At 56.7% G+C, this 12,353-nt stretch overlaps 1 protein-coding gene across 1 annotated transcript in view; it reads right to left on the reverse strand.

The window, feature by feature from the left end:
- Window positions 1–1,315: 1,315 nt before the first annotated feature.
- FOXK1 (forkhead box K1) overlaps window positions 1,316–12,353 on the reverse strand; it is a 90,643-nt gene continuing 79,605 nt past the window's right edge. Inside the window, 5 exon segments of the mRNA XM_033194141.1 lie at window positions 1,316–6,670; window positions 6,673–6,795; window positions 7,685–7,909; window positions 9,550–9,834; window positions 9,923–10,089. Coding sequence (XP_033050032.1) covers window positions 6,516–6,670; window positions 6,673–6,795; window positions 7,685–7,909; window positions 9,550–9,834; window positions 9,923–10,089 — 955 coding nt within the window. The 3' untranslated portion in view covers window positions 1,316–6,515.

Below are 12,353 nucleotides of genomic sequence, written 5' to 3' on the forward strand. Positions count from 1 at the left end.
TATTTTTCTTTTCAACGCATTTTCCCCATGGCGAGAATGACAGGGCAGGTGCAAAGAGTGACTAAGATTCTTCCGAGGGGTTTCTCCCTGGACAGAAAGAAAGATGCCTAAAAATAAACTGACTGCCCTCTTAGTAATATTCTCTGATACTCTGAGCAGCCAAAACCAGCCATTAGGATGAGTAAAAGAAACTAAAAAACACCCCAGAGGCTCACCAATTCAAAGGAGGAATGCCCACTTCAGCCCTGCACAAAAATACAAGGAAAATGCCAGTCTTGGCGACCCGCAGAGCTTCTGGATCACAGTCAGGCTTCCCGGGAATGGCTGGCCCCGAGGGAAGGCCTCCGCTCACTGAGCCTCAGAGTCTCATTCTCCAAGGACTGGGCTGTTTCTCAGGGCAGGAGTCTGACCTCCAGCAGCTGGCACAGACTTGGGATGTGACAGACAGGCATGGCGAGGTTCATCAGTCACAGATGAATCCTCCTCACCACTCCCCCCGCTCCCCTCTCTCTCTCGTGGCCTTCTGATTCTGTTTTGCCCAGGCAGACTTCTCACCCACCTCCAGGAAAAGCCAGCCCAGCTTCACACCCCCACGTGGCACCACCGGTCATGACGCATGGCAGGGCTGGCTCTGGGCCCTCCACCCTGTCTGCCTTCCAGGAGGGGGTTCTCAAATGTTCCATCCAGCAGCAGAGCTGAGGGCTGCAGCCTCTGCCTGAGAAGGAGGAGCTGGGATGGGGCCGGAAAAGCCCAGCAGAGACAGGGTCGCACGCCTGTGGGCTCATAAGGCAACCCAAGAGTGAAACTATTTTCCCTAAAGAAGTCAGTGAAATGGGTCTATTTTTAAAATTTCAGTTCAGAGGGAAATGTGTGTGGTTGTATCCCCAAAATCGCATCCTTGCAAGCAGCTGTGACTTCGGGGTTTGGGAGACAGGGAGGACAGAGGAAAGGATGCAGCAACTCCAACGGGACAATCCTTTCCACAGATTCAACTCCGACAGAATTCAAGCCGCGTGGCGTGGGAAAGGGGCCCCCTCTCGAGGCACGGACCCAGCTCACCACCCTGCGAGGGGCCGCAGTACCCACCGAGATCCCCTGCAAAGCACAGATTCCAAACCCTCCCTCTGGTCACCAAATGTAGCAGCTTTTCGTATTAAAAGACAATGTGAATTGCAAAGGGCTTGCACCAAACCCGACAACAAAACAGTAAGTATGTGATGAAAACCGTGTCCTGAGCACTGAAAAACAGGCCTGGAGAAAGGAAAAGAAAATTGTAAGATGCATGAAAACAATCTGAAAATAAGGGACAGAACCAGGCAGGAGACCATTTGTTATATTCTCAATTCTACCCTCACTTCCAAGAGCCAAAATACATTACCCGGGAACCTCCGGAGCTGAGTCCTGTTCTAAGGATTAATCCTGTCTTCATAGCAGCACATGTGAGCAATGTAAAGTATCCTTATTAAATAATATTGCTTCGAGGCAGCGGTAATGTCAAGGAGGCTCGAGGCGAGGCTGTGGGTAAACACATTTTCATCAGGAGTGTGATGCAGTCACCGTGGTCGCCCCTTACAGCAGACCTACTGCAGCCAGGCCGCCCGCAGGGCCGAGGAGGCCTCCAGCCAGCATTCTGGGGCTCTGCATTTGCAAAGAGCCTTACAGTCATGTTTTGTAACTTATTCCAGCGTGAGGAGCGTGCGATTCCGCCCTGCAACATGAGGCGGCACGCTGGTGATTCTAAAGCCTTTTTTAGGGGGCTTTCTCAGAGGGGTGAAGAGGAGCCCAGGATGGACTTGGGGTATCCTCTCTAGAGAGCTCTACAGCTCCTCACCCCGCATGAAGTCACTCAAAGGCAAAGCAGAATGTGAGGCTTCTGAAGCAAAATAGACCTGCACTCCCGCCGGCTCTGAAAGCGAAGGGGAAAATCCTTTCTTCTCCGACGCTTCCCCATGTTCAATTACGTTTTCAGTTTTCCACTGAGGTCTGTTCTTTGTCTCTATAAAAACACTGATTTCAAAGCCAAGGAAAAGCTTCCTCCTCCTCCCGAACTCACTGATTCTCCCAAAGAAGGGATTTCTCTCGAGAGACAGAGGGGAGCCCTTAGTGGGGGCTTTTTGGAGAGTCCCAGCTCCCTTGGGGTGTTCCAGGGAGGGCCCTCTTTATGTAGAGAACACAAGAGCATTCGCTGAATGATGCCTCTGATCTTAAACCAGTAAACGGACCCAGGAGCGGGCGATGGGGCGGGCGGCGAGGCCCAGCTGGACTCAAAACTTCTTGGGGCTCCGGCAGTCTGGAGGGGGCAGGGTGAAGCCCCGGCCCGGCCCAACTCCACCAAATCCATCCCCTCCCTGCTCGAGAAGCACAGAGCGCAGTACCTAGGATCAGGGAACACTCAGCAACTCAGAAATTCATTCCCACCTTTTTCACTCGGCATGGTTCTTAAATCAAAGAGAAAGGAAATACAAATAAACAGCAAACCCCAAAGAGAACACACCAGACCTCGGGAAGGAAACTGAGGGGCGGCAGGTGTGAGACACACATGGCTCCACCTGCCTGGTCACGGTCCCGCCCAGTGTCTTCCCAGCGCCGCCTCGAGGGTCTCTGCATGGGGACCTGACACCAGCGTCTCGTTTCACCCACAGCACATGGCGCCCTCTAGCGTGAAGCCGGTGGGAGAAGGCTGGGGCGCTGCAGAGCCGTGAGGCCGTACTCGGCCCATTGGTGAGGGATTAACATTGAGGTTTTTTAGGAATGTAGAAAGAAAGCAGAAGAGGGACAGTCTATCTGGGTCCCTCAAAGGCATGAGTGACAGATCCCACCCTCAACGGAGGGCAGGTGTCACCGGGAGAACTTCCACGTGGGAAGAAAGACACAAGTGGCTGAGGACGGGCACACACCGGGACACTGGGCACCATGCCCTTGACAGCCAGGTCTCCCTGAGCTCCTCTGGCCCTGCTGCTCCGTGGACACTGGGCTGGTGGCAGAAGCTGGCACGGGAGAGGGTGCCCTGAGCCAGCTGCTGCCGTAGCAGCCGGGGGACGCTCAGGCCCTGCTTCCCCACTTCCCAGGGGCCACCAGATGGCCTCGGTGGATGCCTGTCCTCAACCACTTAAGATGTTGTTTTTGGGACTTACCTCCTAGCCAAAGTGGGTGTTTTCTTGTATTTGGTAAACCTGGCAATTATCCCGCAGGAAGCAGAAGAGAGAAGCGGGTTACCGAGCCCAGGGGCTCTGAGAGAGCCCCTTTCTGAACAGGGCAAAGCAGGAGGGGCCCTTCCCAAAGTCACCACTGTGACCTGCCGTTTTCATCTGCTGTGGACCGTGCCCCCAGACCCTGATGACCAGAGAGCAGGCCCTCAGCCTCTGCTTCTGCAGTGACCCCAGAATGGGGCTGGAATCAAGCTGCTTTTGCTTCCCACATTTCTGCACGTCGCTAGGGTCAGCTCACCCTTGAGAACCCAGAGAAGGTTCTTGGGTCAACCAGACACGACTCAGGGTCACAGGCCGCCCAGGCTGGGGGCTGAGGCTCTCCCGGTGCCCCTGGCCTGTGTTCTTGCTTCCGCAAAAGCGCCTGGCTGGGAGGCGCTCACTGGGCTGGCTCAGGGCACGCCGGGAGGACTTTGTGGCCGGGATGTGCAGCCCTTTTGGGCCCTGTCCCTTCCTGGGCCTCTGGCTACCGGTTCCAAGACAAGCTCCAGCATGAGCCAGGCATGGTACCTGCTCAGATGACCAAAAACTCTTTCAAAATCTCATGGTTACGAGCCTGGCCAGAGCAGTGGATCCAGGACCCAGGCCTCCTCTCCCTGCCCTGCTCTGAGTCTGAGCCGACCCCTAGGACCATGTCCCTTCATCCCTCTATGCATCCCCCGCAGAAGCTAGACAGTGAGGACTCCCAAGCGGCAGAACGCAACCCAGGGATCCTGTGCTCGCCACCTTCCGGCTCCATCCACCACTCCCTTTCCACGCCCTTGGCATTGAAGCAGTGAAATCAGAGAACGCTACCACTAACAGGAAGAATGTGCTCCGTCTCAAAACCAGGAAAGCAAGTGGGTCAGAGCCAGCCTGAGCAGACCAGGCCAAGAGGCGACCTCACTTTGTGACCAACACGTGGTGCAATCCTGGCACGCGGCGCTCCCTGCAGACATCAGCTTGCACGAGGAGGCCAACCTGCAGTGGCCCAGAAGCAAACAGAGCTCCTCCATGAGGGTGGCCACGTGCAGCCCTGGGGACACACAGTCACCATGGAGGAGAGAGCAGCAGCAGGTGGTCACAGAGGCCCCCTGTGACGGGCGCTCCCAGGAGGGTGCCGGCTCAGGCCACACAGGCACCGGTGTCAGGGAGCCATCTCCAACCACCACACCCCGTTCTCTCAGCCATGCACGCACACACCAGGCACCACAGAAAGAAAAGGCCCACAGACGACAGCAGGAGGCTTCAGTGTGGTACGGGGCGCAATCGCTCATCCTCCACGGATGGAACTGCACCCAGGACGGCCGGCTGTGTTCATCCCGCCCCCACTTCTCTGAAATCTCACCCAGGGCAACAGGTATGGACTTCCACAAAGAGCTTATTTCTCATGGAAAGGTTAGTGCCATAGAAACGACTCATTTTGGAGGGCTTAGAAAAACAACAGAATGGGAGAAGGAAACTGAACAGGGGTTTTCTCTATCTAGGTGAAAGGAGGGGGCCCACAGAGGTCCTGCACTTGTCCTGGGGGATGGGGACTCTGATGGGGCCACGGGCGACCCCACTCCACCGCACAGCACGCGTGTCCTCCCGCACTGCCTCGGAATCACTTTGAAAAAGCATTCTCCCTTCTTCTCCAGGGAGACACCTGCCCAGCCGCCTCCCTCAGATGCCTTCCAGGCGCCTAGGTCCCTTTGTGGCTCTCCCGCCACGGCCCGGACGGAGGCTCCTTTGCTGGTGAGAGGCTGTGACACAGAGGATGGGCGATTTCCAAGACCCACTACTCCTCAGGCTCTTCCGGAGCTCTGTATTGAATCTGTCGCTGTTTCCCCAACAGGACAGCCAGCGCCGGAGCGGCCAGCAAAACTGACAGCTGACCTTTACAGGGATGCACCTCGCATCTCCAACACACACGGAAGGACTCCTCTTTCTTCCTCGAGCTGGGCTCAGCATTACACAGCTCTGGCTCAATGCCGCTTGATGACAAAAGATCCAGGCGCCACTGGCCATCTTAATAGAAGTGCAGGAGGGGCTTCCTCAGGGACCTCGGAGCCACCCAACTGCTAGAGCATCCCATCCTCCGGTTCTCACCGTGTGGCAAACAAAAGCAGTCGCGTTGGCCGGGGCTGGGTGTGGAGGCACAGGCCTGCTCGCCACTGCTGCTGGGGTGTGGTCTCCCTTCTGCTCATGGACGGACCTGAGCAGTGGCCCAGGAGCAAACAGAGCTCCCCCATGAGGGTGGCCACAAGCCACCTCCCTTCTGCTCACGGAGGGGCCCTGGAGTTTCAGGCAGGAGAAATGGTTCCAATTTAAAACAGCAGATCAATGTGGGAGTGGTACGGACGCTGTAACTGGGTGAAAGAGCAGCTGGAGCAGATGGCATTTGGCACCTTTGGGTCCCACTGTGGCCGTCAGCACCGGGACGTCAGAGCCACGGGAGAATCTGGGGAGGTCTGGTCTGCAGAGCAGTGGCCCCGACTGTCCCCGGCAGTGCGATGTCTGCGGCAGGCGGATCCAGGCCGATCTTGCATCCTAGGAAGCTTCCACCGCGAACGCCAACCCAGGAAGCTGCTGCTCTTACTTGAAGTTATCAGAGCGGCAGGTTTACTCTTCGAGGGGACTCAACCCAGCGGGAACCCCAGACCTACAGCCAGTCATCAGACCGTCAACAGATGAAATCCTCAGAAATACACGATCCCTTTTGTGTCTGCCTCAGGTGTACAATGAAGTCTGAATTCCAAGTTTAAACAAAGAAAAACTTGGGGTCCGAAGTGAAACCGGATACCCCCCGAGTTAATGCCAACACTCTCCATGTCACGTTCCGGGCAGAGAGGCTGTTAGGCAGTCCGTGGCTCGGCAGCTCCTGGCTTCCTCAACAGGCATCCGTCCAGTTCCCGGGCCTCCCCAGCAGCCTCGGTGTGTGCCGTGCTGCGTTTCTGTCCGTCCTCCTGGGACAAAGGCAGTTGGTCGTGCAGCGTGGAGCAGAGGGGCTGTCTTGACACATTCCTCGAGATGCTGAGCTCCAACCTCCTCCCCACGCCCGACAGGGAAGCCTGGGGAGAGGAGGTGGTGCCAAGGGAGAAGGAAATGAAAGCAAACAATTCCCAGAATCATACAATCAGTTGTCTGAACTTGTTTATGTGTTTTTGTTTTAAACCACGGGAGGGCAGGCGATAAAATGGAAAGGGCTGGGTGTGTCCAGGTGCTGCTGATGCCCACGGGCCGCCATGGGCTGTTCTCCTCCGTCTGTGGGTGCGGCCGCCTGAGCTGCCGGGTCCAGCTTCGGGTTCGCCGCTGGGTGAGTCCCACTGCCCCACATTGCAGGTGACCTCACTCGCCGGTGCCTGGCCCCTGGGGGCCAGCGGCTGCGATCACTCCGGCCGGTGTGGTTGCAGCCCCACTGGGCTCCTCCACCCGGGACCTTTTGACCTCGGGCTCTCCAGTGGAAGAGGCGGAGGCAGAGGCGGTGGTGGCAGTGGCTGGGGGGTGGTGGCCGTGGCCGCTACGGCTGCTGCTGGCTCCTTGGGCCCCACCTCACACACCCGGGTGACCACCACCGGCGCGGATGAGCTCGCCTGGGTCGCAAGGAGCTGCAGAGGGCTGGTGAGGGCTGGAGTGGAGGAAGAAGAGGGTTACTCTGGGGTCTGGTTAGGACCCAGCTATTTTTTTCAAGTCACCTACACAGGGGCTAAGCCGCCGAGCAGGAACCAGAGCTCAGTGCACCCCTGCCAGGCAGGCCGGCTCCCCTTGCTCTGCTCCCTGCAGGCCCTGTGGGCCCTGCCGTCCCCTCCCCACCTCATCTGCCCCGTCTCTACTGGCTCCAGCCTGTCGGGTGCAGGCCCCTCTTGTTGCTGTCTGGATCCTGCTAGACATCAACGGCTCACCCCGCTCCTTTACACAGACGCACCGCCCTGAGCCACCCTGCTGACACCCTGCCCGGTGCCCTTGCACCCCAGCACCCCAGCTCTCCTCCTTCCCTCCACCTCCTGCCTCACCCCATGGAGCGTGATCCAGACACTGGGCAGGTCTGGGTTTTCCTTCCACCCTCTTTTCTTTCACCCCCCCCCTTTTTTTTTAAGGGACAGGGTCTCGCTCAGTCACCCAGGCTGGCATGTAGCGGAGCAATCACAGCTGACTACAGCCTCACCCTCCCGAGCGGGGGGCCACAAGTGCGCGATACCACACCTGGCTAAGTTTTTGAATCTAACGTAGAGATGGGGTCTTGCTATGTTGCCTGGGCTGGTCTCACACTCCTGGGCTCAAGCGATCTGCCTGCCTTGGCCTCCCAAGGTGCTGGGATGATAGGTGTGAGCCACAGAGCCCAGCCCCTTCCACCCTCTTTTCTTAGCATTATCCCGGTGCCTGGAGTATAGCAGGTATGCAATAAACTGAACTGAGTGGAAGATCGGGTGATACTGGGAGAACATTCTCGTGCTGCACTGACTACTGGGAGCCACAGACCTTGGGATGTGGCATGGAGAACAGGGCCAGGGCCTCACCGTAAGCGTTGCCAGCTAAACTGTTCGTGGGAACCGCATGCTTTCCATTCTGAGTGACGGCCCGGACTGGAAGGTGGTGCTGCCCGAGGGTCACAGGTGTGGCGGGCTGCAGGATGGTGACTGTGTGTCCGGGGACCCCGGGGGCCATCTGGCTGGCCACTGTCTGGATGACTCCACCGGCCGCGGGGATTGTGGCAAATGCAATGGTGGGTTTCTCCTCCAGGCCTGCGGGACAGGAACCAAGTCAGCACCACACTGAGCCAACGAGACAATCGATTTCCTCAACGCCTGGGCAACAGGTTGCCAAGTGGGGAAAGTGAGGTCAGCACTGGGAAAAACTTGCTTTGCTAGAGGAAAATCTCATGGGCGAAATAGGTGTGGGAAGAAAACAATTACTAAGGTTTTCGAACAATATTTTCTTTTTTTTTGAGACAGAGTCTCACTCTGTCGCCCAGCATGGAGTGCAGTGGCCAGATCTCAGCTCACTGCAAGCTCCGCCTCCCGGATTCCCGCCATTCTCCTGCCTCAGCCTCCCAAGTAGCTGGGACTACAGGTGCCCGCCACCTCGCCTGGCTAGTTTTTTTGTATGAACAATATTTTACTTACTTATTTCTTGAGACGGGTTTTGTTGCTCTGTCGCAGAGGCTGGAGTGCAGCAGAGCGATCTCGGCTCACTGCAACCTCTGCCTCCTGGGTTCATGCCATTCTCCTGCCTCAGCCTCCTGAGTAGCTGGGATTACAGGTGCCCGCCACCACAACCAGCTAATTTTTGTATTTTCAGTAGAGATGGGGTTTCACCATGTTGGCCAGGCTGGTCTTGAACTCCTGACCTCAAGTGATCCACCCGCCTCGGCCTCCCAAAGTGCTGGGATTACAGGCGTGAGCAACCGTGCCCGGCCTAGAACACTATTTTAAATACCTTAGCTTTAACCAACCCAAATTTAGCCTGAGAAAGAAAATGTATTACTTGGAATGAAACGATCCTGATTAGAGCCGTAACTTGGCCTTCCCTTACCAAACTGCAGTTTCATTACGGCAACATTGAAAACACCACCGCGGAGACGAAGTCAAGGGTGGAGAGTGGCGTCAGGGGGTGCTGCCTAACTGAAGGTGTTCCGGAGAGGGGCTTCTGGGGTCAGCTGCGTGTTCAGTGTCTACCCCATCAAGCCCTGGAATCGGATTTCTTTTAGCAATTCAGAACTACTTTTTCCCTAAATGACTTCTAAAGTCTCCTTACGAGGGAGTCGAAAAGAACAGTCTTCCCAGGCTCGTTCTTTCTCCTGCAGAAAATACTAAATTCCAAATGCACGCAAGGCCGCAGCACAACCGAATTTAATGTTACCTTAGGGCAAGGACACAGCTATGTGCATCCAAGGGCCCTATTCAACAAGAAGGACGCATCTGTGGAGAGTCACGTTTTTTTATTTTTTTGAGACAGGGTGTTGCTCTGTCGCCCAGGTTGGAGTGTACTGGCGCAATCTAACTCATTGCAACCTCCATCTCCAGGGTTCAAGCGATTCTCCTCCCTCAGCCTCCCAAGTAGCTGGGACTACAGGAGTGCACCATCATGCCTGACTAATTTTTCTATTTTCAGTAGAGACGGGGTTTCAGTACATTGGCCAGGCTGACCTCGAACTCCGGACCTCACGTGATCCACCCGCTTTGGCCTCCCAAAGTGCCGGGATTATAAGCATGAGCCACCCACCCAGCTCATGCTGATTTAAAAGGACAAGGCAGCGAGAGGCAGAAGCAGAGAATCATCCTCCTCAAGCTCCAGGCCCAGGCTGATGGCGCTGCCTTGGGGATCTGCCGGCCCAGACCACCACGGAGGGTCCTGTGAAGGCTGCCAGCCGCAGCTGCATTACCTCTGGCCTCGCTGCCCAGGTCCAGCACGGCTGCGCCCGCGGCATCATGGGAGCCTCCTGCCGAGCCCTGGCTGGTGAGGATGTATCCGTTGGCCGAGTTGGCGGACGTGGTGACCACCCTGACCATGGTGACGGTGGGGGCCTGCTGCACAACGTGGATGGCGTGACCTGCGGGCTGCTGTGAGGTTACAATGGAGGCGGGCATGTAGGCCACGGGCTTGGCCACGAGGCTGGACGGTCGGGGAGGCACGGCCATGATCACTGGCTGGGCACTGACGGGGGAGCCTGCATGGAGGGCGGAGAGCAGATGGTGACCCCTCCCGCACCCCCACGAGCCCCACCCCACCCCGCAAGAGGGCCGCCCGCTCCTTACCGGGTGCGCTTTGGGAATACCGGTACTCTGGGACAGAAGCTAACTTGGACCCAAACTCAGGGTCGTGTGGAATGGGGGAGCCCTCCCGAGACAGGCACTCTGGGGTCTGCAGGCCGCTGGAGCGAGGGGACATCAGTCCGGGGTGTGTGGGCGAAGCTGGAGCGCTCCTGGAAGAGAGGGAAGGGTCGTGGCAGTCAGCACCCACGCTGAGGGACAGGAGGACGTTTCCGAGACATCACGCATCTCAGTGTCGCCCCCATCACCCGCCCACACTCCCTGAAGCTGTCTCTGTCCTCCCCGTTCAGACGGTGAGAAATGCCCCCTGAAACCGGAACCCAGTGTTTAAAACTCCATCTGAGCGGGGGCTGCATCGGGGGAGGCTCCGTTCCATGGGAGGGGACGGTATCATCTGAGGTGTTGCAGTGAACGCAACAACCTACAGAGTTCACTTCCACCGAGGTCCAGCCAGGTGTCCGTGAAAATGGCTCAGGCCTTCTGTACCAAAAACATAAGCTTCTGTTTCTTGGGCACAACGATTATACCATGAAAACTCTACCCGAGAGTAAAACGAGCTTTGGGAGCACAACTGTTTCCTGCACAACTAACAGTCCAAGCACGCCCACTCCCCGCCCGCTCCCCGCCCACTCCCTGCCCGCTCCCCGCCACCATCAACCCAGGCTCTACGATACAGCGTTCCTGCCAGGTGCCACCTATGAGGGCCTGGCGTGGGCGACTGCCACACGGCCGAGACCCGGGCCTGGAAGCAGTCAGCTTTCTTCTCTGGGACCACCCAACACACACGTGAGGCAGGACACGCAGCCCAGCCATGCCGCTGCACACGCAAAGCAGGGGGGTTCAGCATAGACCAGAGAGGCAGGAAGCTGGGACTCACCAGGGACGGCTGGGGTAAGGAGCGAGCTTTTATACATACACACACACACACACACACACACACACAGACATACATACACAGACACACACATATATACATATATATATAATTTTTTTTTTTTTTGTAGAGACAGGGGGTCTCGCTAGGTTGCCCAGGCTGGTCTTGAACTCCTGGCCTCAAGTGATCCTCCTGCCTCAGCCTCCCAGAGTGCTGGGATTACAGACATGAGCCACTGTGCCTGGCCAGAGTCTTCATCATGTTACAAACATCCTTGGTCACTTTGCATATGCTGTGTCTACCACGGGTGGCTGAGCTGGGCCCTTCCTGGGCTCCACAGGCAGAGGCCCGGGCGCTCCCTCTCCATCCCTCCCCTCCCTGCTGCCCTGCAGTCTCTTCCAGACCATTTAGCTCCCTGTCTGTTCCTCATCCAGGGGCCTGGAGGCCTTGACTGTGGATTCCAGTGCACACCGGACTCAATCCCAAACCCGTGTGGCCAGGCCGCTCCCCAGTTCTTGAGTCTACCACGGCTCTAATTCTTACCAAGAGTCCAAATGCCTGTCAGGGCCCTCTCTTTTTTTTTTTTTTTTTGAGACGGAGTCTCGCGCTGTCACCCAGGCTGGAGTGCTGTGGCCGGATCTCAGCTCACTGCAAGCTCCGCCTCCCGGGTTCACGCCATTCTCCTGCCTCAGCCTCCCGAGTAGCTGGGACTACAGGCGCCGCCACCTCGCCCGGCTAGTTTTTTGTAGTTTTTAGTAGAGACGGGGTTTCACCGTGTTAGTCAGGATGGTCTCGATCTCCTGACCTCGTGATCCGCCCGTCTCGGCCTCCCAAAGTGCTAGGATTACAGGCTTGAGCCACCGCGCCCGGCCTGGGGCCCTCTCTAATCTCCCCTTCCTCTACCCAGTCACCCCATTTCCTAGGACCTGCCTCCCTTTAAATCCATCCAGCCTCTGGAAGTCAAGCCAACCTCCTCCCTCTTTGGAAGACACAGCTCTTGCCGTACAGTCCTCAGGGCCCGGAGGGTCTTCCCTCCTTCCACCGCCCAAGCAGATTCTATCAGCACAACACCTGCTTCCACAGCTCCAAGTGCGACCTTGAAGATGGACATCTTCAATGTCATTGAAAATGACCTTGGTGGCTATCAGAGGTTCACCCATGTCCCCCAAAGGAGACACACTGGCATCCTAACCCCCAGTACTTCAGAACGTGAGCTTATTTGGAGACAGGGTCTAACAGCGGTGATCAAGTCAAAAGGTCATGGTCATTTGAGTGGACCCGAATCCAATGACTGGTGTCCTCGTATAAAGGGGAAATGTGCCCTGACACACACAGATGGTGCCACTTGAAGATGAAGGCAGAGAGTGGAGGTCTCTCATTCAAAAAAGTGTCTGAACGTCACTTGAAGCTCAGTTGAAATGCTCAGTTGAAATGCTCCAAATGATGTTCTAACACTTTTTTGAAGTCCTACCTTAACCATACGCCCCGTTCACCTGAGAACCGCAAGGCCAGACCCTTGCCTGAAATGAATTTTCAGATATT

This window comes from Trachypithecus francoisi, unplaced genomic scaffold, assembly GCF_009764315.1.
Source record: "Trachypithecus francoisi isolate TF-2019V2 unplaced genomic scaffold, Tfra_2.0 Lachesis_group4, whole genome shotgun sequence".
Classification (NCBI taxonomy): Eukaryota; Metazoa; Chordata; class Mammalia; order Primates; family Cercopithecidae; genus Trachypithecus; species Trachypithecus francoisi.